Genomic DNA, 27666 nt, shown 5'->3' on the forward strand with positions numbered 1-27666 from the left:
AGTGGGGTAAAGCTGGGGTAAACAGAATTACAATGTGGAAGAGATTTTACAAGAACACATGACTTTCCATCCTTGTGCCCAGCTCATCAAGCTTTCTCCAGCACAAAGCATGAAATCCCAGTGTGCGGAAGCTGCTCATTTAAGCAAAGAGCCTTAAAAGCAGCACTTATGAATAGTATGGAGAGCATCTTTATCAGCCTGAGTCTTTGGAGAGCCAGAATACACAACTTGTTTCTGCTGAGGAACATCTAAAGGGATGTTCCCACAGATGTATGAACCAGATTTTTGTACCAGAAGCCAAGTAAAAAAAGTGAAGTGCAACAATCACAGTAGATTCAGTTATTTCAGTGCAAGCAACTGACCAGAATCATCCACTCAAGCTCTTGAAGCATTCCCAACCGACACCCACATTTTAACACAAATTTCTTTATAGCCATAAGCCACTCTTATATACATTCATCCAGCCATTTCTTGAAGTCTTAGAAGTAGATTTGAACAAAAAAAGAAGAGAAAGAAGGGTCAGGCTTCACCAAGAGTCAGCAAAAGCCCACTGCTCAGTCGTCTCCAAGGTTCTCAGCAATATAAAACTAGTTGTGGCAGCCAATTACTACCCTAAAGTAGTTATTGCATCCAGCACAAAGTGAGACCAGACAAAGACAGACAGTTGCAGATGTTTGAATATACATGTTAGATACTAACGATCATGCTCTGCAGGTGTTATTGCATGGTGAGCATTTACAAAAAAAATTATGGGAAACACTGTTCCCGATAATTAAGACACCCTTAGTGCAACATATGGAGGTCACTGCCTCCGATACAACACTGTGGTAGGCAAAAACTACCTTGTTCTTTAACATTATGGGAGACACTGCTCCCGATAATGTGACCCAAGTTCTCATGATACATCGCAGTGCTGGAAGTTCTGCACAAGAGCTGCTGTTGGAGTCAAGCACAGCTCAACACAAGCCTGCAATGGTTTGCATCAGCCGAAACACAACCAGGAGTCAGAGGACTGATAGAAAGCTCAAATGAGGGGGTTCCAGATCTACTGAAGGAAATCCCCATCACATACTGGTTGCACCCAATCAAAGGAAGCTTTTCATTGAAAGGGTCCGGCAGAAGGTGCGTCTCACAGCTTTCGCTCTATCTTCCGAGAGTGAAAAGCAAGAGTAACACTTCCCGGGACTTCCCCTCACCTGCTTGGACTGCATGCTCCAAGAGATGAGACGATGTCCCTACCCTCCGGAATCCCAAATAATCTTCCGAAGGGATGGTGCTGTTGCAGAACACTGAAGGCTTGGTGGCAAAAATTCCAGTTATCATGGTTGGATTGTACTAGCAGATGCTGCTTTATCAAAAACGACAGTATAACTGTCATAATTATGGAAGTCACTGCTTCCGATAATTATATTCTGTAGAAAAAACAAATACCATTTATAGTGAACACTGCCACTGATAAATAAATAAATAAATACCTCGATACCAAGTCTGCAGAGTCAAACAAGTGCTGCAAGTTAAGACTAGGCCAAGAGACTTCTCGTTTACTGAAAAGGCCTCACAGCAAGGGCTTGAGTACAACCAGTCTCCTCGTAGGAGGAACGGTTATCGTTTTAGTTTTTAAATAGTACCACAGGACCACTCAAGGTACTATAGCCTTCATTTCTTTGGCGTGGCCTTCCTTAGTACGGAAAGGAGCAAGTCACAGGAGAATTTCACGTGGGACTCTCTCAATTCCTATTGGGAAGGCGAAAGGTTTCATTTTCATTCCCTGCTAGACAGATCTTATGTCAAGGTGTGTTGGCTGTATCCCAGAGGCCAAGGGGTCTATGGAAGAGCTTCTGTACCCAGGGGAGATACTTCCTAATAGGATTAAAGACGTGGGAGCTTTTAGGCTCACAAGACACACAGCAACTTTGTGTTAGAAGAGTCTGGGAGGTCAGGTTGAATTCATAAGAATCCAAGAGCCCTTACAATTCTTATGAGTTCAATGCTGTGGTTGCTTTGTGTGCCTCTCTTGGAAGAAATGCTTTACTCAGCCCAAGATCAGCCCTCTCAAATTTTGGGTTAGAGAGGCCAGCACATTTTAAAAGGTGAATCTACATACATCTATGTTCTCTGGGTCAGGACATTTTAACTTGCTTGGAATTGCTCAAGTTTCAGCCTGGACAACTAAAAATCCTCTGAAGGCCTAAGGGGACTTTGTTATGTGCTACTGGTTGAAAAGGAAGGGGTTCCCTGTTGCTGTACTTCAGAATTAATGGTAGCTTTCAATTTTCTCAAAACTCATTGTCTGTGTTCCAGATGTCACCAGAAAGGGCATTAGCAGCACTCTGGATTGTCCAGGTTGCCAGAGCAAGCTGGTTCCTGAACAAATCTTCATTGAAGGCGCTCCTATTTGTCTTCAAGAGACCCAAGTGGTCCAGCAACGCCTGGAGAGTATGGGAGCCAGAACCAAAGAAGATGTGCCGGAGAGGAGTGTCTTTTGGAGAGAGGTACGGAGAGAGGAAGTTGTACTCCACCTTAAAAGGAGAGAGAGAGAGAGAGAGAGAGAGAGAGAGAGAGAGAGAGAGAGAAACACAAGTGAAAAAGAGCTCTGGGATTAGGCAACCCTGACAAGTGGAAACACCCTCTGAATTGCTGGTGACTTGTGGAAACCAGCAGAGTATGCGGAGCCCCAGCAGAGTCTTCAGACATTTCCTTCTCCCAGCAGAGCAGCTTTTTCAAGTCCCCGGGTAAGGGGAAAAACTCCTCTCCCACACAGTTCAAAGTGTTTGTCTCTAGACGCGGGCGGCACTGTGGTCTAAACCACAGAACCTAGGGCTTGCTGATCAGAAGGTCAGCGGTTCGAATCCCGGTGACGGGGTGAGCTCCCGTTGCTCGGTCCCTGCTCCTGTCCACCTAGCAGTTCGAAAGCATATCAAAGTGCAAGTAGATAAATAGGTACCACTCGGGCGGGAAGGGAAATGGCGTTTCTGTGCGCTGCTCTGGTTAGTCGTGCTGGCCACATGACCTGGAAGCTGTACGCCAGCTCCCTCGGCCAATAAAGCAAGATGAGTGCCGCAACCCCAGAGTCGTCAGGGGTCCCTTTACCTTTTTACTATTGTACTCTAGACAGTTATTCTGGTCTTTGAAGTAAAGATGCATATGTACAGATCCACTAACACAGAGGTTCCCAACATTTGGCCTACCGCCTCCTTTTCAGAAAAGAAATTACTCAGTGCCTCTGCTGGAAATCTACCTTCTTAGGCAAACCAACAGAAAGATGCAGTGACAATTTGTGTTCTTTTATATATCTTATTTCTACCTACATTCTACAACATAAAGAAAGATGATCAATATTAATGGATTCTAGACTACTAGCTGATTAGACCAGAGGGACCATGTACAGAGTTGACTACTCCTAGTTTATGGTTATCACGGATTTGGGCTCTTAGCCTTGTCACTGTAATTTGCACAGGGATTGATCAGATTCCAACTGGTCATCAGGTTCTTCTGCTATTCACTCCATCAGGGTTTACAAAATCTCTCAGAAAAGGCTCCCTTAAGATTCTCACCCCTTTGGGGAGGAAGGGAAACAACTCACTTTCATGATCCTGTCATTTAAAGCACGACAAGCAGCCTTGTTGGTGAGGTCGGTGTTTCTGATATCTTGTGTCAGGGTGCTTGTAGCTCGGTTGAAGTCTCCACGGGCAACCATCAGCCACTGTTGGCCCAAGCCCATATTCTGCAAGTGAAGACAGTAGGCAAGACTTTTATGCAATATTTGAAATGGGTGGTAAAAGAACAATTTTCTCCCTTATGCTCCTTTAGGAATCCTCCCCTCCTGTGCTGAAACACTACAAGGGCCTTAATCCAGGCTGGAAGTCTTGAATAGCAGCTCTCCTGTTAGGGCCCAAATAAGTACACAATACAACCTACTGTTGGTGGTCCCCACTGATCCACTACAGATGAACATCTATCCCTATAGACATTTGTCTCCATTAACCCTACCCAGTTCAGAAGCATTTACATTGCAAGAAACCACTGTGAACACCACAAGCGCTGGCGCAAGACCAGGCACGCCACTGCAAACCTGAAACAAAAACCCACTTCCTCAGCACCTCTTGGAATTTTGCACTACCTGCATCTCTTTCCGGTACGGAATTATCTTCCCTATAAAGTCACGCAGCTTGTTATTGTAGCTCTCGTAGTCCAGGTACAGTTCGTGGTCATGCGTCATCCTCAGAGCTATACGGCCAGCGATTTCAGCTGCTTTGCGGATTGTATTTTCCGCTTCATAGGGGGCGCTGAAACGCCTCATCAGGTTGTCCAGATTGTCTAATTGGGTGTCAAGGAAGGGATACACTTCCCCATCCTGCAAGAAGTAAACAGAGTAAGATTCTTTGCCTGGTGCTCCACACTTCCCAAATGGTTTCACTCATGCATTTGAAATACTTCACATTGTCCTAGCAAGTCTTCCACATTCAGAAGACAGAAAATTGCAGGTTCTTGTAAATTGTATTGTTTTAGTGCTGTTAGCCGCCCTGAGCCCGGCTTCGGCTGGGGAGGGCGGGATATAAATAAAATTTATTATTATTATTATTATTATTATTACAGTGGTACCTCGGGTTAAGAACTTAATTCGTTCTGGAGGTCCGTTCTTAACCTGAAACTGTTCTTAACCTGAAGCACCACTTTAGCTAATGGGGCCTCCTGCTGCCGCCGCACTGCCAGAGCACGATTTCTGTTCTCATCATGAAGCAAAGTTCTTAACCCAAGGTACTATTTCTGGGTTAGCGGAGTCTGTAACCTGAAGCGTCTGTAACCTGAAGCGTATGTAACCCGAAGTACCACTGCAAAAGTAAAAGAAAAGCTGCAGGGGCAGGGTATTTTTATTAGGTCCAACGGCGCGTCACAAAGTACCGAACAATTACTTTTCTTCCTAATTCCTCAGGGTGGCTCTCAACAAACGAGGTCTAGGATGCAAGCCAGTGAAGGGTCAAATTCAGGAGGTGGCTACAACTTGCCTCCATGATTTGGCTTACATTTTAAAATCTGAATGGGCCTTCTGCATAACTGACTGCTCCAGTCAAATTCTCCCAAGAGCAGGTATTGTGCCCTGCTGTGGCCGATAGATAATTTTCAAGAGCTAGCATATAGATGGGCTTGGGCCAGGAAAGCAGAACAGCATTAACCAACTTACATTACAGAACTGGAATGAAATAGATGGTATCCCCGAGTAGGACAGAAAAGGAAAGGCTGCGTCATCAATACGAAACGGGACCCTGCAAAAGGAGAAATTTTCAGCTGCTGTGCTCAGCACTGAAGAGTCATATACTTCAACTGAGGTTAGAAAAGCCAAACTCAAGGCCCAAGGTCACTGCAAGGTACACATGGCACACAGTTCAGCTTTTGCTGAGAGCACATTTCTAGCTTTTGGTAAGAGCCTATTTCTCGCTTTTTGGGTTGCAAAAGCTTGTACAGTTGTACCTTGGTTTTTGAACAGATGCGTCCTGGAAGTCTGTTTGACTTCCAAAATGTTTGGAAACCCAAGGCACAGCTTCCGATTGCGCAGGCGCACTGGAAACAATTGTGGAAGCCCAATCGGACATTTGGCTTCCAAAAAAAGTTCAAAAACCTGAACATTCACTTCCAGGTTTCACTTGTACCAGGTTTGATACAAGTACCAAAGCATTCGACAACCAAGTTATTGTCATATGCCTGCCCTGTTACCCAAGAAAAAGCACTGGCAAGGTAAGACCAATGTTCTGATGATTTAAATTGACATATTTTTTTATGCCAGATCTCAAGGCAGCCTTGGAGATGGGCAGAAGAAGCAAAACTGATGCCCATCTGCTGCGGATGGAACAAAGCAGGTACTACAGGTCGTTATACTAAGGTCACCAGATATTTTTCAATGAATCTGGGGACACTTTTCAACTTCAATGGATTTTGTATGGGGACTGATTTGTAAATCTGGGGAATGTTCTTGGGAAACGGGGATGTCTGGTAACCTTACGTTATACTACCAGGACCAAAAGGATTTCCCACCGCAGCTACCCGTCTGTAATGATACTTACTCTTTTCTGGCCAAAGTGGAACGAAGATCAGTTGACGACACAGTAATCTAAAAGTGAATAAAAGATGCACATTTCAATAAAACCATCTCCAGACAAAGTACAGTCTTCCACCCCTTCGTCTAAAGCAGTGTTTTTCAACCACTGTTCCGTGGCACACTAGTGTGCTGCGAGATGTTGCCTGGTGTGCCGTGGGAAAAATTGAAAAATTCAAAAGATTTAAAAATAAAGTATTTTATAATTTTTCATATTTCTGTTTACTTACTATTTCATAATAAATTAATTATAAAATACTTTCTTTGTGTTTATTTGATTCCTATTCAAGAGAATTACTTTATATATAGTCAATATAGGCACAGAGTTAAATTTTCTAATGGTGGTGTGCCTCGTGATTTTTTTCATGAAACAAGTGTGCCTTTGCCCAAAAAAGGTTGAAAAACACTGGTCTAAAGACTCTAGTGTTCTGCAAAATTCTGAGGGATGCTTTGTTATCAACAGGTATTCCCAGCCACTTTTGCCATCAAAGAGCTTGATGTAGCAAGACTCATACATATGGCTGTGGAGTGTTTCTCGAGCTTTTGATGAAGACCCTCTGTGCGGGGGAACAGAACATGGCCCCAGTACCAAGTTTATGGTTCAGCTTCTCCAGGTCACTGCCTGGAACTTTCAAGAGACGATACTCACCCCTGTGACTGCATCTTCCAACAACCTTTTCAACATGGGGCTGGCAGAGAACCTGAAGTCCTTTGAGCCTGTGGGGTACAATTTAAAAGTATTAGTTCAAGGCCTACTGAGATGGACTGATGATCTGCAGTGCAGCTATGGACTGTGGCTATACATATTCACTTCTATTTTAATTTCAACGAAGTACATCATCATTAGCAGCCTTTGGGATGGAGAGGTGGTGTTTACCTGCAAGCACTAGTTACATACCTCAGGTGCAAGGAAGCTGAGTTTTTTCCTTTTTGCAAAAAACTAAGAAACAAGGACACTAAATGCTTCTCAACTAATACCTTAAGGAAGTAAGGAGGGTGCAACTCTGATGTGACTGTAAGGGACAAGATTCATGTCCCACAGTATTTTTGCATGATGCTCCCATAATAATGAGGTTGTAGCAGGAACATTTGTAGGTTTTCATCTTACAACTTCCAATGCCTTTTCCACCTACATTTTCTCTACATGGGGCGCTGGATTAGATGGGACACTGGCCTGATCCAGCAGACTCTTCTTAGGCTCTTATGGAAGTTAGTTTTATGGAACAGTTAAAGGCCACAGCCCCCACCCCAAGTGGCTGAATTTCAGTAAATCAAAGTGGCAAAGATCTCCAAGGGAAGTTTAGCCTCAAAGTGCATTTTTAGTCCAATGAGCAAAAGAAACCAAGAGTTTAGTGCCCTCAGTCTTTTGTGCCAGTCTAGTCTAGAAAATGACCAGGATTGTTTATTTTTTATGTGTAACGCAAACACACTCACCCTTCTTAAGATTGTTTTGGACTAATTTGTTGTACACATTTATCCAGTTTATATTATCCAACTTAATCATCAAATCACATTTACAGTATTAAATTTACAGGGAACGCCCTCTATTACATGCAATCTTTAATGACAGTTACCCGAAACTGCTGCATCCAAGTTGATATACGCAACCGCCTTCATGTGGAGAGATGAGGAATAGCCCTGAAGAGAGTAAAGGAACAGCAGCAATTAGCTATTTGCGTGATTTGGCTGTTCTGAACTGACCAATACATTGGAGCCGAACTTACCTCCAGCCATTCTGTGGCACCAACAGCTCCAAAGGCTCCAGCACTCCAACTGGCAAACACAATGCTCCGGCGGGGCTTGTACCCATCTGCAAAGAGGAGAGGGGACAACTACTGTATCCAGCTCTAGATTCATGCCGAAGAATCCCTTTTGTAGATGCTCAGTGCCAATCTCCTTACCAAGTTTCACGATGTCAGAGAGTGCTTTGGCAAGCTGCAGAAGCAGGCTGGTTCCTACACCAGCCTTTACGACTCCAGGCCCCCAGGAATCACGCTGGGCTCCAATGACTACATACCGATCTGCAAGACAGGGATCAACCGTTAGAGCCTCTATCAGAATCGCAGGATGGAGAACTAAGGGTATGCTTAACACACACTGTGTTATGGTGCACACCAGCTCCTTGCAACTAAGTCAGCTGAAGACTTGGGGACTAGCCAATGCCATTATCCTAGTATATTATGCAGCTCAACCTTCTTCTGCTCAACAGCACCAAACTGCAATGTGTGGATGCGTTTCAGTATCTCTTAGCCACCTATTTCACTACCAAACAGGCATAATGCATTCATTGGAGCATCTTGCTAGGCTGCTTCATGTTAGCAATCTTGCAGTATTTCCATTACAAGTATCATCACCCGGTGAGTCTGGAATGTGCTCTGTTATTGAACACAGGCTGGGCAAGCAGTCTGGCATGCTGCCCCACAGCATCGCTGTAGATCATTTGCAGAGTAGGCCAAATGCCCATCAAGATCCCTCCCAACGCCATGAGGGAGCTCTGAATCACGAAATGGTAAGGAATGGACTAAGGGACACCAATCCTTCCCTTTTACATCTGCAAGAGATTGGCAAAGCTTTTACCTTGATCCTCAAAGCCTTTGATCACACCAAAGATGTTTAGGATTTTCTTTTCCACAAGCTCATTGTTCACCCGCAGCGTCACACTTCTTCCATGAGAATCTGACCGAAGCTTGTAATCAGGGAGATTTCCTTTCCATGGATCTGGACAGTCTGCCGTATTCATAGCGCTGAAAAGAGGGAAAACTAGTTATTGGAAGTACACAGCGCCTCCTACCAAGGTCCTGCTGAAATGACAGTCCTAATAGCCAAATTCTGGACTCTTGGTGATTTAAATCACAAAAGGAATTCAGCAAGCAGCTTTACTGGGCCTAACACACTGTTTATTTCTACAGTGGTGCCTCGCAAGACGAAATTAATCCGTTCCGTGAGGCTCTTCGTCTAGCGGTTTTTTCGTCTTGCGAAGCAAGCCCATTGACAGCTTAGCGGATTAGCGCTATTAGCGGTTTTTAGCGGCTTATCAGATCAGCTGATAAGCGGCTTAGTTGCTTAGAAAAAGGGGGGGAAAGGGGGGGAAACCCGCAGGAACTCGCAAGACATTTTCGTCTTGCGAAGCAAGCCCATAGGGAAATTCGTTTTGCGAAGCGCCCCCAAAACGGAAAACCCTTTTGCCTAGCAGGTTTTCCGTCTTGCGAGGCGTTCGTCTTGCGGGGCACCACTGTACTGGTAGAGGTAACCAGAGATAGCTCCTAGAAAGCACAAAACTTCCTCAGATCACAGTCAGCAGCTTTGGACTATAGGGAGGCACCTACTTCCAACCAGCGACAGAGCATTACAGCTTCTGCCCAGCAGAGTGCAAAGAGTAACTTGTCAGGAAGGAGGCAAACACATTTTTGCCAGGCATTATAGCAGCTTTAACCAGTAAACTTCCATCTGTTTTTGAAAGTGAGGGGGTTTTTTTTGGGGGGGGGGCGGCTGCTCTGATTTGGGTTTTTTAAAAACGGCATATCACCCTTAAATCTGGTAACAGTAGCTCTTGAGAAAGGGTACTGACTCTATCATTAGCTTGAAGGGAGAGTTTGTTTACCTGAATATTTTTATTGCAGCAGACCTTGAAATGGTTTGTACTGGAATGCGTGGGAGGCCTGAGGATTCAACTGGGGGAAACTGAGTATGGTTGAAAGACGGAAATCCAGGAGTAAAAGGGTCTCCTGTCCCAAGGTGAGCCTGCCAAGGCAAAATCCAAGAATTATATGAAAAATGGAGACCAAAAAGCAGTTCAAACAGGTCTATTTCAGGGCATTCACAAGTTAAAAGGGTGGGATTATGCCTCTGTTTGCTCAAGAGGAAGCTATTTCTCTTTGTTTTTCATTTGCTGTGCTAGGCAGGCTCCAGAATCCATCTAGGAAGCCTGCAGAAGAGGCACCCACATTCACCCAAGGAGGTCTAGGAAACCACTCACGTGTCCAAATTGGGAATAGCTCTCTCCAAGGCTCTCATAGTCAGGTGGATCTGGATATATCAAGACTCCTACAGCACCCATCTTCTTGGCATTTGCCACCTAGGAGGGGGCGTTTAGCATATTTATTAGCAGGTTTGTGCCAAAGAAAACAGTAAAATATTAAATGGAACTGGTCAATTAGTAGAGCCATTCCACTGTGACCAATGCCCAGTATCTATAAAAGCTCTACAGCCCACCATGTAGTCATTTTTCCATGCTTTTGTCCATTCACAACCACAGTGGCACATATGCTTTTACTGAGTAGTGGCCAGACCGTTTTTTTGCAGAGCACAAGAATGACCTGGGAAGCACCAGGTAGATCATAGAGTTCAATTTGGCTCAGGGGATGGTGTCTGTTGCATGTCCATTCTGGAGACAGTGCCAGCTCGTGAGTCCTGAGCATCCGTGACACATGCAAAAGAGATGGGAGTTGAACACGGAACTGGAAGAGCCACCACGGGCTCCCTACAAATTCCTTTATCATGCAGCATCTTTACTGGTCCTGTCTTAAGAGAAGAAAACTTACTTTTTCAGAAAAAGCAATTTTTCCAGCTCTCACAAGGATCACTGTTCCAGTTAAGTTGACATTTTTCTGCAGCAGTAGATAGAAGTCTTCATTGCGCCCATAGTTGGCATAAACCGGTTTTCCCTATAAAAGAGCAATTAAGCGGCAAACTAATCTTGCTGCACCTCCTTTCAACCAGACCACAAGATTTCACATTAGAGACACCTTCCTGAGCTACGATGAAGAACGGTTCCTGTTTCATCCCCAGAGATCTTAAAGCATCTCAGGCAGCATGACTGAGAAAATGTAGCCAACCAATTGTCTAAGCAGAGCATAAGGTCCAACCCCTGGCCCAACAGAAAGAGTAACAGTGTGCTTGGAATATTTCCTAAGGCCTGGAGACCTTGCTTGATTGTATCCACTTCTTGACGTGAGTTAGGACTAGTGTTCTACACGCTACACATGCCCACTGACTTATATAGGTGACATTAAAGATGAAGTTTTGTTTTCAGGTAACACACCGAGTTAAGTCTAGACCAGTGTTTCCCAAACCGTTTTTTTTGGCCATGCCCCACCTAAACATCTCTAAAATCCTGATGCCCGCCACCCAACATATAATTCTTATTATTCAAAAAGTGAATGGTTCACGTGGAAGCCTAAAAGGCCATTAACTGTAAATAACTCATTCTCGAATTGCCCTTCTTAAAAATCAAACTGCCCCCCGTAGGGCATGTGCCCCACATTGGGAGCCATGGATCTGGACCAGGCACCCCCAACCTGCGGCCCTCCAGATGTTTTGGCCTACAACTCCCATGATCCCTAGGTAACAGGACCAGTGGTCAGGGATGATGGGAATTGTAGTCCAAAACATCTGGCGGGGCGAAGGTTGGGGATGCCTGGTCTAGACCATTGCAAACCAGCTTACTGGCCAAAGCAAGTTTTACTTAATGTACAAACTAGCATGCCACTATGTTGAAAGCAGAACTTCAGGTACCTAACAAGCCAAGCCAACTTACAGAAACCTCTGTACTTTCACTGTATGCTACATAAGCTTGAGGAGTCTCCAAAGTTTCACGTGGCTGTTCCAGGTAAACTACATTCGGAGATCTAAGAAAGAAGAATAACAGCAGTCAATCAGAGCGTTAACACAGAATTTTAAAATGTTTTTGGTCCCAGTTACACAACTAAGGGCTGCACATATCCTGGACCATCTAACTATCACTCTTTGGGGAGCTTTGAAATGCAAGCCTGTGCTAGTTTTTACTGGTTACAGCTAACCTTGTGACCACTACCCTAGGACCAGGAGGACAACAGCAGAAATCACAGCCTTAAGATCAATTTGAACCCGGACCTTACTAGACAGGAAGCCTGTTCTTTTCTAATATGTGAATATTCACTTCCTGTATTTTGGCTTTCCACATTGGGTTAATTCTCAGAAGCTCTGCCAACCAAGTTATACTGCAGACACCTTGTTGACAGCTTCATATAGAATCAGCTCTAATGTTTGAGACCGACCAGAGGAGCTCTGATATGAAGAACTGAAGATGCACATACCCTGGGATCTGCAGCCTGACGTAGTGCTCATCATTCCAGACTTTATCCAACTTGGATTTCTCAAACTCTTGATGAATGATATTGGCTAGGTTCTCATCTCCTGGACTGCCAGCATCTTTCTGACCAAACCTGAACACAGACGTATTCCAGTTAAGTTATGTTTCCAGAAGCCAAGCATTGCAGCCAGCCATTATTTTGAGTCTACTGAAATGCTCTTTTAGAAAGGATTTTTGAGAAGGTTTCGAAAAAAAGCTTACCCAAATTTATCTCTGAAACTTGCAGAGCGCAGCCTGGATGACAACTTGCTTTTAAGGTCACTCCAGTATAGCACAGGTTCCGGTTCCGGTTCCGGGGTGTCATCTTCAGGCTTGGTTGAGCATCGATAGCCATGGCATGCTTCAACACCATCTTCACTTTTCATTGCCTGTATCCTTCCACGGAAACTCAGATAGCCAATCAGGAATCCTGTTTGTGTAGATTTATTCAATGAACTTAGTTTATATACCACCTTTCTTAAAAACAAACAAACCTCAAGGTGGTTTACAAATAAAAAACCAATACAGTGGTACCTCGGGTAAATTTGTTCCGGAGGTCCATTCTTAGCCTGAAACTGTTCTTAACCTGAGGTACCACTTTAGCTAATGGGGCCTCCTGCTGCCACCGCACCACAATTTCTGTTCTCATCCTGAAGCAAAGTTCTTAACCTGAGGTACTATTTCTGGGTTAGAAGAGTCTGTAACCTGAAGCGTCTGTAACCCAAGGTACCACTGTACAAAATAAAATGCAATATGCTATACACAAATACAGTGGTAACTTGGTTTTCAAACGCCTTGGTACTCAAACAACTTGGAACCCAAACACTGCAGTGTTCCAGTTTGCGAACTTTTCAGAAACCAAACGTGCTCCACTGAGTGTTACACTTTCATTTTGAGTGTTATGCTGACAATTTAGAGTGCCACACTTCCATTTGAGTGTTACGCTGAGGTCTGTCTGTTTTTGCTATTTATTTTGCCCTTTTTGTGGCTCTTTTTTGTGTGTGATTGTGTGGAACCCAGTTCAGCTACTGACTGACTGATTGTGTGACTGCAGTACATTGTTTGCTTTTATTTTATGGATCACTGGTCTCGTTAAATAGAAAAATTCATGTTAAATTGCTGTTTTATGGGTTGTTTTTAAAAGTCTGGAATGGGTTAATCCATTTTGCATCACTTTCTGTGGGAAACCGCACCTTGCTTTTTGAATGGACTTCTGGAACAGATTAAGTTTGAAAACCAAGGTACAACTGTACAGTATTCCAGACTTTGTAAAATTGAAATAGTTGATGAATAGATGCTGGCTTTACATATGCAAACCCAAGAAATTCAAAATTCAGGGGAACTTCTAGCTTGTTCACGGGAGCACCACCAATGGACAAAATTCCCCTCTTACTTTTTTTACAATTCCAACAGAGATCAGGGTGGGTTTTTTTTAAAGTCTATGACTATTTCTGTGGTTTGATACCATTGCTGCATCGTTTTTTCTTTATTTTCCTGTAATGAAGATACTCCTGTATATGTAAAATCCTCCATAGAAGTAAGTAAATCCTCCATAGAAGATCTAATACCCATGTGTCACCATTTTAACTGTTAATACACCAAGTTTATTTTCTAGGAAACACTGCTGAATTGTGCCTACTGGAGGGAATGCATTATTCAGTGTGCCTTGGAAGATACCAAAAAAACCCACAAATTGCTCTTTGCTTCTCACCTATCCATCTTACCTATAAGGAAAAGGAGAGCTGCCCCGGTAAGTACACAGCAGAGGTGTCGATTGTTGTTCCTTGGTTTTATTGGTCGGGTGTGAAGATGGTCAATTCCTCCATTTTCAATACCTTCCTCATCTTCAGCAGATAGTTTCATTTCCACATGACTGTTGTCGCCATCTGGCTGTCGAGACAGACTGAAGCGGGTGTATGAGAGGGGCTCTCCTCCAAACTAGATAGAAAAAATAATTCATCAGAGATGAATGAAGAGTGCTAATGTTAAAGACACCAAAAAGTCAAGCTTATTTGTTGGTACTGATAACACCAAGAGAGGCCTTTAATTCCACTCACCCCATTAGAACTTCAGAGTGTAAAACAGCTTTATGGCACTTTAAAATCTAACACATTTATTATGGCCTAAGAATTTTCAGGCTGTGGTTGACTTTCATCTGATGAAAAGGAATGTCGTTCACAAAAAATTATGCCATAACAAGTTTGCTGAACTTTCAAGATTGCTTTTGCTGCAGTCTGCTAATATAATAGCCTTGCTGCAAATTATTTGTAATAATTGAATATCTGAGATTGGAATAAAATCTGGTACATATGAATAGGAAAAGTAAGTCTGGCTGTTCTTTCCCTACTGTATATCTTGACTGAATCAAGGAAAGGAGGCAGAAATATATAAAACATGACATCCAAAGCAAGGTCTCACATACTTGGCTTAAAAATAAAATTGGGGGGGGGGGGTAGGACAGCATGCAGGCAGTATTTTCGATTCTCAAGTTGGATGCTGCAGAACATAAACCTATCTGGGCTTATGAGATTAACGAACATGATATAATCAGTCCAAGGCATTTACATAGACATGACCCTGCTCATTCATAACTGTGGTCATAATTAACCCATGCGTCTCTAGGTCTAAGGACCAATCTACATGGGAAGGCTTAGATTTAAGCTCAGCAGTTGAGGAGCTACTTCAGGCACGTACAAGCACAAATACTTGTTTCCATTGAACAACTGGCTATCTACAGTTCTTTGTGACAAAGTGGGGTAGATAGCCAGTGGCCCCCCCTGTCCCCATTATCTCCAGCCTGCATGGCCAATCATCAAGAATGGTGGGAACTACAGCTTAGCACCACCTGGGAAGCCAGAACAGCATCCCCATAATTAAGAGTGCCATTCAGGTCCAATTCTGCATGATGGAACAGCTTTTGCAGACCAAGCTACATGTAAAGACAGGGACTAAGTGGTGCATCAAGGTTTTGGCCTGGGAATTTTTATTATCTGAGTAAACCTGATAATGCAGTTTGATCATCCTTACCATGTTAAATATTGCCTTCCTAGCATGATCCATAGCTGGTCACTCCTTCAGGTACTTAACTGAAACACAGATGTATGAAGACATTTTAGCAAAGCAAGGTCTTCATTAGGACAGTAAAAAGCCACATCTATAAGGCACAAGAGCTCTTCCCATCAAAACTAAAAGCTGCAGTCACCACTAGAGGCCTCTACAACCACACGGACAGATTATCTGCAACACTTTGATATACAGGTGCACTGTGCTCCATTCTATCTTTATTGAGCCACATAGTATTAGGAAATGGCATTTATAAACACCCAGCTAGTAGGTAGCTTTCCAACATGGCTACCTGGCTCACTTACCACCTGTCACCCATTGTCAGTGATGCTCTTCCTGCAGAAAGAGGACATGCTGGCAGCTGCCACAACCAGTGGCCCTAGCTAGCACCCATTACCAGAGATGCCAAAGGACACCAGGCAACTATTGAAGCCATGCAACAGTGCTTAGAAGTTGCAACATGGCAACTCAGGAATTACAAGTCTAATTCAAGTACTTGTAAGGACATTAAAAGGACCCCTGACAGTTATTTTTCGCTCCATAAGATGCACCTGACCATAAGACGCACCTAGTTTTTAGAGGAGAAAAACGGGTGTGTTGGGGGGGAGGGAATATTCTGAATCAACTGTTGTACTAAACTATTTAATAAACTACCGGTATATCAGAGAGTGAAAGGGACAGGATCTGTATTTTTTTTAGTGTGCGCACTCAAGGAGCGATGAATGGGGAGGCAGCACACCCCCGGATGGACCCGACACAGGAACCCCAGCAGCCTCCTCTCATGTAAGCAGCTCCTCTCCCACTTTGCTGCTTCAAAGCGAGCCACGGAGGAGGGAAGGAAGGGGAGTCATGGATCCTCCGCTCGTGACTGCAGCGGGATCCCACTGCCATCCATAGGCATTCACTCCATAAGACGCACAGACATTTCCCCTTACTTTTTAGGAGGAAAAAAGTGTGTCTGGGGCAAAAATACGGCAAGTCCAGTCATGGACGACTCTGGGGTTGTGGTGCTCATCTTGCTTTACAGGCCGAGGGAGCTGGCGTTTGTCCAGTTTTCTGGGTCATGTGGCCAGCATGACTAAGCCACTTCTGGCAAAACCAGAGCAGCGCACAGAAATGCCGTTTACCTTCCCGCCGGATTGGTGCCTATTTCTCTACCCGCACTTTTTGGTGTGCTTTTGAATTGCTAGGTTGGCAGAAGCTGGGACTGAGCAATGGGTTCCCACCCCATTGCGGGGATTCAAACCGCTGACCTTCTGATCGGCAAGTCCAAGAGGTTGTGGTTTAGACCACAGCGCCACCCGCGTCCCTTTTAATGAATGGACAATTAATTTCAATCACTTTTTAATTTAAAAATGGACATGCAGTATGATGATAAACAACGGAACCAGGGACGGGATGGACTAAGGGGAAGTCAACTCTTTTCTTTATGTTTGAATATGTATTGTTGTTTTTGGAAAATTAATAATATATACATATATATTTATAACAAGTATAATTCACAAAGCAGGATGGAAATTTTGTCCTGAATAGCTCAGTTCTGCAGCCATGCCCGCTACTTTCAAGGACTTTCTTTGTGACAGGCTTCACCTGTCACATACAGAATAGATGACCTTTAACACATCTACATTTAGAAACTGTTGTTTAGAGTTCCTATGTAAGCTTGGCTTGAAGTCTATGTCCATATTTCACTGAGTTATTTTAGGGGTGGAAAGGGGAGCTTAAGGATGAAAAATCTTCACAGAAGCCCTAACTAGTAATCTTTTACTGGTGTTCAGCAATACACAGCTACTTTATCCTGCATGCCGCTTCTATGCTTTTGCATGCTAATTTTCTTGGTCGGCAATAACTGCAGCTGTAGTCATGGTTGAGTTGAAAGGTTTTTCCTTTTTAGTGTGTCATGTCTTGCGTTTTTACTATTTTTTGTTGGGAGCGGCCCAGAGTGGCTAGGGCAACACAGTCAGATGGGTGACATACAAATAAACTATTGTTGATCTGGCTTTTTTATTAGATTGCTACAAAGTGTGAATTGGTTAGTAAACAATCTCAAGAGCCTATCCAGCTGGACTTTTTCTTACTACTACCACCAACTATCCTGTAGGAAAGTCTTTTTAAAAACCACTAAATGTATTTGATTCTTGTAAGCTGCTTTGAAAGGATTGTATCACAAGTGGCACGGTATAAATAATTGTAATACAGTGGTACCTCGGGTTAAGAACTTAATTTGTTCCGGAGGTCTGTTCTTAACCTGAGGTACCACTTTAGCTAATGGGGCCTCCCGCTGCTGCGCAATTTCTGTTCTCACCCTGAAACAAAGTGCTTAACCCGAGGTACTATTTCTGGGTTAGCGGAGTCTGCAACCTGAAGCGTCTGTAACCCGAGGTACCACTGTAATACACAATGTAGTTGTGACATGGGATGTTTCAATGTATTTTGATGCCTATTGGATGAGCCACTGCGGAAAGGCAGCATGCACATAAAACTAAACTGAAGCTCTATTACCTGTAAATAGACTCAAACCTACACCCAAACAGATTTATCCTTATCAGGCCAAGCTCTTCATTCAGTTGGATCAAGTGGCTCAAGATTACAGTTTATTACCTCCGATCCTCCCAACAAGATTTGATCTTCAATCAATCCCTGAACAGACTTTCCAAGCTTCCTCAGATCTTGACATTTTATATTTAGGTAGATGCTAAAGTTCTAAATGCCAGCACCAGTTCTGAATAGTGTTTTCAGACAGCTTCTTTTCTTGGCAAAATATAGAAGGTATAAGATTTCGGCAGCAGCTATTTTACTTGTTTGAACTAATAGCAATATGAGTTCACATGCACCTTCAGAACTGATGCAAGGTGCATGTCTTTATGCTGTATCCAACACATCAAGCAAGAAGCAGCCCCCAGAAGTCCCAATACATGGCAGAATGGCCAGCCTCTTAGTTGTGAAAATGTGCCAAGCATACATATATACTGTGTTTGGAGTTACATGAAGCTCAGGAGTCAAGCTTAGCCACAGTCTATCTCTGGCTATTACACACCAGCAAATGATCCCATAGCCTGGCCAGAGAAGATAACCGCTTCGAGGAAAACTGGATAAGCTGCTATGCACTAGATAGGAAGCAAATGAACTCCACCTTTCTGTAGAAAGCAATGAGTCTTCCACAGAAGGAGGCAACTGATATGTCCCTTTCAAACTTCGACTTCAGGAATACTAGGGTACACAGAATCACCTTTTACACCGGTGGCCCCGTTAGGTAGGTGTTAAATGCTTGCAGCTACTGAAGTGGATCAACAAGCACACCGCTCCATTAAACACCAAACCAGAAACAGCTTACAGAAGTGGCAAACCTTAGGCTAAACTTTTAAGTTATTACACATCCACATTCCAAGCATCTACCTAAAGTAGTGATGATGAACCTGTAGTCCTCTGGATATTGTTGGACAGCGACTCCCATTATCCCTAACAACTGCCCGGGCTGGCTGGGGGTGTTGAGTCCAACATGTGTAGGACCACATAATTAATATTTTAATTGCACTTGTGCTCTACTGTCTTAATATTCTGCCACAGGAAGTTGAGCTAGTAAGAATCTGGAACTACTCGAACATAAAGTAATAAAGTTCTTCAGTATTTCATTCACAAACTGGTTCAGCACACTGCCTTATTTAGCTTGTTTGAGTAGGTTCTGGGATTGCCAGAAACACTGCAGTTGCAATATGCTGGAATTACCAGTTTGTTCTAACAGTTTATGAAGGAGTCAAACAAGCCAGTTTGGCCTGATTTAATCTTACCATACCTTGCACTATCATAGCAGTCAAGGAGTCTTCAGCACAATGAATAAAGCAAGAGTTCTAGAACTCTTAGAACATATTTTCATTCACGGCAAGGCACAAAAGTAATAGATATACTTTACCTATAACTTCACAAACTAATGTTTACAGTAGCACTAGGTGTGTCACCAGCTCACTGCCAAGGCTTTCCATTGGTGGCTAAGTTTTCATTTCAGTATCTGCAGGGCACCATGAATGGCAGAGCCCAAGGTGTGCCAGAAAGCAAAACCACTGACTAGGTGGCACAAACTGCTTGTTGAAACTGTCCTAAAACAAGTCAACTCACCATGAACCTTCATGTACATGGGAAGCATTGATCTGTTTAGTGTAACTTTACTGTCAACCAGACTATACACCCCATTTTTATTTATAAAATACGTATTTATTATTTCAATTTCTAGCCTGCTTTCTACAGTGCATAAAATATCTCAAGTACAAAAAAATGCAAATCAATATATCATAACTATAACTATCTAAATGCTAATTCATTTCAAAACATAGAATAGAATCCAAATAATTCATTTTGGTAACAGGGACATAACATTATAAAATACGTAAAGCCCATCAATTGATAGCCGTTAGCTAAAGCAAATAATAAACCAGAGACAGACATGCAAAACATTTCCAATGCAGTTATTTTACAATATAATCAGAAGGCAGCACATGGAGGTACTATGCCAAATGCTTTAAAATTAGTGAAGTGCACATTTTTTTTCATATAGGTTAAAAAGTACAGACAGTTCCTAGCTGCTTGATCATTTACTATAAAGTGCTCAAAATCACCTCTCAGGAAGACACTGTCGGCAATAGATGGCTTCAATCACCTTCAGTTTAGCCTCTCACCCCAGACTCCCATTAAAGCCATGAGGTAAGAGGTTTGTGGTTAAGAGTGCATATATGAAACCAACCCACCTCTCACAGTGAGGCCCCGCCCAACACCCCTCCCTTCATGGGCTGTCCCCCCTCACCAGGATTTATAGCTAGTAAAACAAATAAGAGCCCCCTCTGCCACCCACACTAAGGCTCAACCCCTTATAGGCTGCCCCCTCAATGCCTCCTTTTACCCCTGATCCTACCAGCACTAAAACAATTTGCCACCCCTGCTCAATGGCTGCTGCCGCCGCTGCTAAGCACTCTGCTGATCAAAGGTTAGTGTCACCTCCCTTCACCTTCACATTTATATGCAGTAAAAAAAAACCTGGAAAACATGAAAACCTCAATCTCGCTGCCATTACTATTTAAGTAATTGTTTAACAGAAGAATCCTAATCTTGCCTTCTTAAAAGAAGTCCTGTTGAATTAAATAATGTTCTAGCATGCAGTAGCAGCCACTTGCCACAAAGTCATCAGAACGGTCAAACATCTCTGCCCTACATGTGTGGTGGGATTCTGTGGGAACTCACGGTAGAATTCATTTAAAGGCACTCAACTATTGCATCTACTTCCCTTCCATCTCCTCTATTCTTAACCAGTCTGACTGCACAATTAACCTGTGATGCAAGGGTCCGCCACATTTGCACAGCAACACAAACCATGTCCTAAGGATGTACTTTAGGGTGGCGACACAAGCTTCTACAGAAGCTCTCCTAGCAAGATTTGTTTCTGAAGCGCCTTTTAACTTGGACTGCATACACACTATACATTTAAAGTGTTCTCAAAATAAAGCCTGCTGGTAGAGATTTGGGGGAATCTCCTGTCCGAAATCCTGGAGAGCCATGGCTGGTCAATGTAAACTAGATGAACCAAGGGTTTCCCTCTATTTGGCACTATGCCTAACAAGGCAGCCTTCCTCAACAACTCCGCACTGGGCAGGAAGAGGAAAATTAATGGAAAAGCAGCAAGTCATACTGCACCAGCAGACAAGCACATGAGCGGGCAGAACAAAGAATTGAAACGAAGATGAGCAAAAGGCCCTGGGCCCAGAAATATCAAGAAAAATGAGCCTCCTGTAATAACCCATCGTTATTCTTTATATAAGCAAGCTGGGGCAGAAACCGCGAGGGAGAAGCAGTAACAGCCAATGGGCAGGCTTGTTGCCTCACCCCTTCCTTTCCCAGAGTTATCCCTTCAAGGTCAGGAAATATGCAGCCATGCGCGCCAAGCACATGTAGAGCTCCCCTCCCCAGTCAAAACCCATGGAGGTTCACCTAAGCGCTCCTATCCCTAACAACAGGATCCGGCAACTATACAAAAAGCAGCGCATACATGCCCCACGTTCTCCCCAGATACTTTCGACTAGTAAACGGTAAAACACCCCCCCACCACCACCAAGACTTCTCTAGCGCCTTTCCTATTCCCCAGTAATAGGTCCTCCTCCTGTCGAGAAGCACGATTTCAGCTCTGCTCTACAAAGCACAAAGGCCACAAATTGCATTTCTTCCCCCCCCCCCGCCTCAAACAACCCATTAGCCTGGAGATCTTCCCCGCCCGCCCTTACTTTACCCCACCGCACATTATGCGGAAAAGGGACGCCTCCAGCCCTGGTCGGCCTAAAGAAAAGGTCAAAGCCGAGCAATGTCACGTAGGCAAGCTTGCAAGGAGATCGACCGCGGCGCAAGAAATGCGCCGAGACTTTTAACAAAGGGAAAGGGACCTGCGAGGGCGAAGGGCCCCTTTTAAGCCAAGAGCCCTTTTAGGGCCGCAATGCAAACGGGATAGCGCCCACCCCCAAGTTCCCAGAGCCAGCCTCTCCCATTGCATAATGCAAAGCCTCGCGCAGAACCTTTTTTTTTTTTTCCCCGCCCGCCAGCGAGCTCTGTAGGCAAATGAATGGGAGGAGAGGGAATGAGCGCGCCTGGAGCGCAAGGCTGTGCGAAGCCGCCTTGCAAAGGGTGCAGCTACCATGCGGCATTTGCACGGACCGGGACCACAGCCAGACGGAGCACGCGCCCGCCCGCGCCCTCTGGGGCTGCCGCCCGCGAGACCCCCGCCCCTCCTCCCGGGAAAAGCCCTTCTCCCGGCGGCCTCCCCCGCGGCCACGCACCCGCTTCCCCCGGCGCATCACCTTTCCCAGGCAGGGCCCCGCAAGCACAACCAGCTCGGTCTGCAAGGAAAGGGCGTCCAGGGACGTCGCGCGCAGGCGCGTAAAAGGGCAGCCCGGAGCCCCGCCCACCGGCGGCGTGAGCGCGCGACCCGCTTTTCAAGGAGCGGCGGGGCGGAGCTCGCCCCGAGGCCGCGTCCAACACGCGCCGCTGCACGTGGGAATGCTGAGACGCGGGTCCGACGCGAACGGGAAGCGGGGGAACCCCTCCCCCCCCCAACACATAGAAAATGATAAAACTGAACGTCCTCTCCTTCGGGCAAAGAGCGAGGCTGTCGGCCCTTCTTCACCTCAGGCAGCTTAAACGGGCTTTCAGCAGCGAAAACGCCTTTTAAGCAAATAGTACGATGGAGATGATTTTCTGAGGCGCGCCTTTAGCTAAGACGCGGGTCGCTCGCCATGTCTGTAACTGGCCTGAGGCGGGAGATAACAAACACTCGGAGCACCTGCTGCTTGGGTCTTGGAGGGGCTTCTCTGACCGCGCACAGAAATCCCCCGCCCCGTAATGAACCTGTTTATGCAATCCCTGCCCGCTTTACGGGTCTATGACAGATTCTTGTCATGGCGGGTTGGGCTAGATGACCCCTTGTGGTCCCTTCCAACGCGACAATTCTATGACAGCCTTGAAAGCGCCTCGAAGCTCTCGGTTTACCCTCTATGACAAGCGCAGAGCAAACCTTCCCCCCTCAGGAAACCGTCGCTTGTGGTTGCAGCTTCCGAGGCAGGAGGGCGGTGTTAAAACCCACCGTAGCTGAGGGAAAAAATGGGTTCCGGGGTGGCTGGGACACGTCGCCGTCCCCTCAGAGCTTTAATTCTCCTCAGGCAAAAAAGAGAGGCACGAAAGGAAGCGCGGGAACAGGGTGGGGGATCGATTACTCCTACAAGCGCAAAGGTCCGTCCGCGGCCTGCCTCTCCCCTCGCGCCGGAGAGAGAATCACAGCTTTCTTTAAAGCGACGAAAACAAAGGAGGTTTTTTTATTTTTATTTTTATTTCAATGTTATCTCATTCACCTGACGGGATTCAGGTTCGGTGGCGGAGCCGGTCGCCCGCAGGGAGTTTCTGAGGGAAGCGAAGCTAAACGGCCCGTGGGGGAGGGGAGGGGAGAGAGGCGAAAAAGGCGGGAAAAAGAAAATGCGCGGCCTGAGAAGGGCGGGAAAGAGGAAGGAATGGCCTCGCTCCTCATAGAAGTTGTTGTTGTTGCTTAGTCGTGTCCGCCTCTTCGTGACCCCCTGGACCAGAGCACGCCAGGCCCTCTTGTCTTCCACTGCCTCCCGCAGTTTGGTCAAACTCATGCTGGTAGCTTTGAGAACACTATCCAACCATCTCGTCCTCCGTCGTCCCCTTCTCCTTGTGCCCTCCATCTTTCCCAACATGAGGGTCCTTTCCAGGGAGTCTTCTCTTCTCATGAGGTGGCAAAGTCTTGGAGCCTCAGCTTCAGGATCTGTCCTTCCAGTGAGCACTCAGGGCTGATTTCCTTCAGAATGGAGAGGTTTGATCTTCTTGCAATCCATGGGACTCTCAAGAGTCTCCTCCAGCACCATAATTCAAAAGCATCCATTCTTCGGCAATCAGCCTTCTTTATGGTCCAGCTCTCACTTCCATACATCACTACTGGGAAAACCAGAGCTTGAACTACAGTGGTACCTTGGGTTACAGACGCTTCAGGTTACAGACTCCGCTAACCCAGAAATAGTACCTCGGGTTAAGAACTTTGCTTCAGGATGAGAACAGAAATCGTGCTGTGGCGGCACAGCAGCAGCAGGAGGCCCCTTTAGCTAAAGTGGTGCTTCAGGTTAAGAACAGTTTCAGGTTAAGTACGGACCTCCAGAATGAATTAAGTACTTAACCTGAGGTACCACCTTTGTTGAAAAGGTGATGAATCTGCTTTTTAAGATGCTGTCTAGGTTTGTCATAGAAGTTTGAGGGACCTAAGTGGCCAAGCCTTTCCTGCGCACTTGGCATAGGTTTTATGCAGCGCAGTGAAGGTGCTCCGATCCCCTTGCCACTTAACAGTCCTTTTCTATTTTTTTTTATAGAATATTTATTAAAGTTTTCAAAAAATAATACAATATAAAAGAAAAAGAAAAAATAACAAAAATACAAAAACAAAAACAATTAAAAACACATAGAATTTCCATTACTTATTTTCTTTTAACTTATTTTCCAGACCTCCTCATACCTCCCTTTCTTGTATTCCAATTCAAATTGTTAGTTCAGCAAATCCTCACCATTGCTTTTTACTTATTTCTAGACCTTTTTTCTCATATCTCTTAAGCATTACAGCTGGAAACCACTTAACAGTCATTTTCTAAGCCTTTCCCCTGAAACCAGAGCACAAGACGCGCCATTCCTCTTTCGCTTTGATGCACGTAACAAAGTGGCCCAAATATTTATTACATAAATTTTTATATACTGCTTGATCGTCAGGGGTGGGGAAAACATGTCAGAGCTGCTTACAAAAGATAATAAAATCATCAATAAAATCAGCTATTTGAAACATTCAAAGATAAGGTTAAACACCCACCAGCTTTCTACATATCTGGGTAGGTTCGCCTAAACATAAATATTATTATTATTAAAATTATTTATATCCCGCCCTCCCCCTGCAGAGTGCAGAAAAGTACATCGCTATGACAAAATAAATTTGTTAAGACTTTATGGTGTCGCAAGACTTGTTTCTCCTTGTTTCTGCAACCACATACATTATATAAGGGCATTTGGAAGCCAGCAGCTTTTATTACTTGACAGTAACCAAAGGGCAAAGAACACAGATGAAGAAGTTATGGAGAAAGGTGGTTGCCAAGTCCTTCAAAGGCAACCCCCCCCCCCAAACAACTCCAACTCCACAGCCTTGTGTTATCCATCTAGTGATCACCCTTATTATTAGCTATAAAGTCCGAAAGCTTCCCCCTTTTACATCTTTGAGAAGTGACTTCTCTGTCTTGGGGAAGCAAGTGGTTCCTATTAATTTGAACGTGTAAAATGGCACTCAGGGATATATACTTATTAATATAGATAAGTAGTCTTAAAATAGTCAGGGACATATACATATATATTATATAGTCTCAAAAGACTGCCAGAAAGCATAGGTACTTAATTCTTTCACAGCCATTTCTCTCCTAGTGTAGTCCAAGTGAGGTGCATATTCCTCCTTGTAAGCAACTACTTGGAACAAGCACTAGACTGAATAAAGCAGGTCTTTGCATGTCCACAGATTCTGACTCTCCAATCTTTGCCACAAAAAGGTTGCCGTCTTCCAAATCTTGGATATGTTCGCTTGCAGCTGTTATGAGTTAGCTAGCTAGTTATATAACATCATAACTGCATGGGCGTTTGGCACTTTACGAAAGTGTAAGAGAACTGGCCATTGCCCCGAGGAGCTTACAATTTTAAAATTCAACCCAAGGGAGAGAGATGGAATCAGAGGGAAAACAGGGGAATGCATATACAGCACGTTATATTTATTTACTTATGCTTGGCAACAGGTGGGGTTCAGGGAGAAAGAGGTTCTAGTGTCTTCTTCATGAAAGCTAGGTTTTGAAGAGAGACGCGAAGGAAGAAAGTTGGCTCACACAAGTTTTGTCTTAATTCACATTTGGTATATGCGAAATTTAGTTGTTGTTTAACACTGGGGCTGTAGGCTAAACTAGAAGTGAAGCGCAGTATCTGCATTCACCATGAAGGTTCTTTAAAAATGCAAATACAGTAGTGCATTTTGGGTGGGCTGATAATTAGCAGGATTGCAGCAGGTGGAGCATGGGTAGGCAACCTAAGGCCCGGGGGCCGGATCTGGCCCAATTGCCTTCTCAATCTGGCTTGCGGACGATCTGGGAATCAGTGTGTTTTTACATGAGTAGAATGTGTGCTTTTATTTAACATGCACCTCTGGGTTATTTGTGGGGCATAGGAATTCGTTCATCCCCCCCCAAATATATATATATATATAATCCGTTCCCCCACAAGGTCTGAGGGACAGTGGAGCGGCCCCCTGCTGAAAAAGTTTGCTGACCACTGAGGTGGAGAATATAAGAAGCTCCCAGCTAGCTCAATATTGTCCACACTGATTGGCAGCAGCACTCCAGTCTCAAATGGGACATTTCCAGCCTTACTTGATGTTGTTGAGCACTGAGCCTGGCAGCTTCTACAGGCAAAGCATAAACTCTACCACTGATTAAATTTAATATCCTGCTGAGGTCCTAAGGAGAATTCCTTCCCTGATGCTAGTATTTGCAAATTAAATCTTTCCCCAGAAAGCAACTACCCATTTTCACACAAATGCTTTTCCTTAGCAGGGGAGGAAAGGGTTACACTCTCCTTTCCCACCTGCAGTGATTATAGCAATTATCAACCTCATCCCCACACAGCTGGTGCTGTTTGCATTAAAAACAACATCACCTACCTTAATGTTAAATGCAAAAAAAAAAAATTATGTCACATGTGGCTTGGCCCTGAGCTTGAAAAAAAAACCCCAAACAGGAAGTGGGTGGGGAAAACCCATATAAATTATTAAATTAATTTATATGCTAAATCTGCTTTTAGAAATCTTTTTTTTTTTTTAAACAGGCACATTTTGTCCAGCCCTCCCTAATGATAAGTACATCTGTTTTTCAGTCATACTAATACTGGAAAAGGGCAACTGCAAGAGATGACAGTACCAGCTTCTTTAGACCTATCGGGGTTACCAGTGGGACTTTGAACAGCTGGATCATTACAATCTTTCCATCTCTTCCAGGAAAATAAGAGTTGATCATTTTCAATTGCAAATGGAGATGCACTTTGAAAATATTGTAGGCCATTGATTTGCATGGAAGTTAGCCAGTGGAAAAACAGGGTAGGCAAGCTGAGAAACTTCCCAGGAGGCAAGACTCCCTATCAAGGTTATTAATAATTTTTATTAGCTGCTTCTTACCTCATGTATTAATTGAATGGAGAGGAGTTCCATAGCCATTTAAGGTAGTTGTTAGGTTGAGAGGTGAGCTATGTACAGAACTATGGCTGCTACATACTGTAAAGTGGGTTTCCTCTTGTAGAGGAAAATATTGATCCATGTAGATTGCTAATCAGAAAATAAAACAAATTCTAGAAAACTCTCCCTCTTCCCCAAACCAGATACCACAGTCCACAGGAGCTGCAGAACCCTGACCCCATAATTTGCCACCTACCTGGATTGAGAAAACAATTGCCACTAGACTGTTGCTGAGTGATAAACATTGCATACATATATGTCAGAGAGAGCACACTGCACATGCAGAATGGAAAAAATGTTGCACTATCTTAACAGAGTGTTATAGCAGCTATGTCATGATCAACTCGTTCTCTTCTGTGTGGTTGTTCCATCTTTTTCTCAAACCACATAAACTCACTTAAGAAAAGAATGTAAGAGTAGCACAATGTCTTTAGTGCTAATCTTCTGTCTTTCAAGACACAGGGTTTTGACAGGCGCTGCACTGAGTTGGTGAACCGATTGCCACTTTGGGATACCTTCACTATGACCTTTTCAATGGCATTATGTTGTCCCAGTGTTTATTATATTTGG

At 44.3% G+C, this 27666-nt stretch overlaps 1 protein-coding gene across 1 annotated transcript; it reads right to left on the minus strand.

Annotated features, from left to right (window-relative positions):
• Positions 1 to 615: 615 nt before the first annotated feature.
• TFRC (transferrin receptor) lies at positions 616 to 22805 on the minus strand. Its single transcript, XM_081862383.1, has 19 exons — positions 22782 to 22805; positions 15228 to 15286; positions 13925 to 14138; positions 12423 to 12630; positions 12166 to 12294; positions 11628 to 11718; positions 10633 to 10755; positions 10068 to 10166; positions 9693 to 9832; positions 8669 to 8835; positions 7993 to 8112; positions 7816 to 7901; positions 7666 to 7729; positions 6741 to 6808; positions 6060 to 6106; positions 5183 to 5264; positions 4121 to 4354; positions 3584 to 3724; positions 616 to 2519 (listed from the first exon to the last, which is right to left on the minus strand). Exons 2-19 carry the CDS (start codon positions 15258 to 15260, stop codon positions 2277 to 2279), a joined length of 2289 nt encoding a protein of 762 aa, XP_081718509.1. The 5' UTR covers positions 15261 to 15286; positions 22782 to 22805; the 3' UTR covers positions 616 to 2276.
• Between the last annotated feature and the right edge of the window lie 4861 nt (positions 22806 to 27666).

This window comes from Podarcis erhardii (assembly GCF_964252035.2).
Source record: "Podarcis erhardii genome assembly, chromosome: 5".
NCBI classification, from domain to species: domain Eukaryota; kingdom Metazoa; phylum Chordata; class Lepidosauria; order Squamata; family Lacertidae; genus Podarcis; species Podarcis erhardii.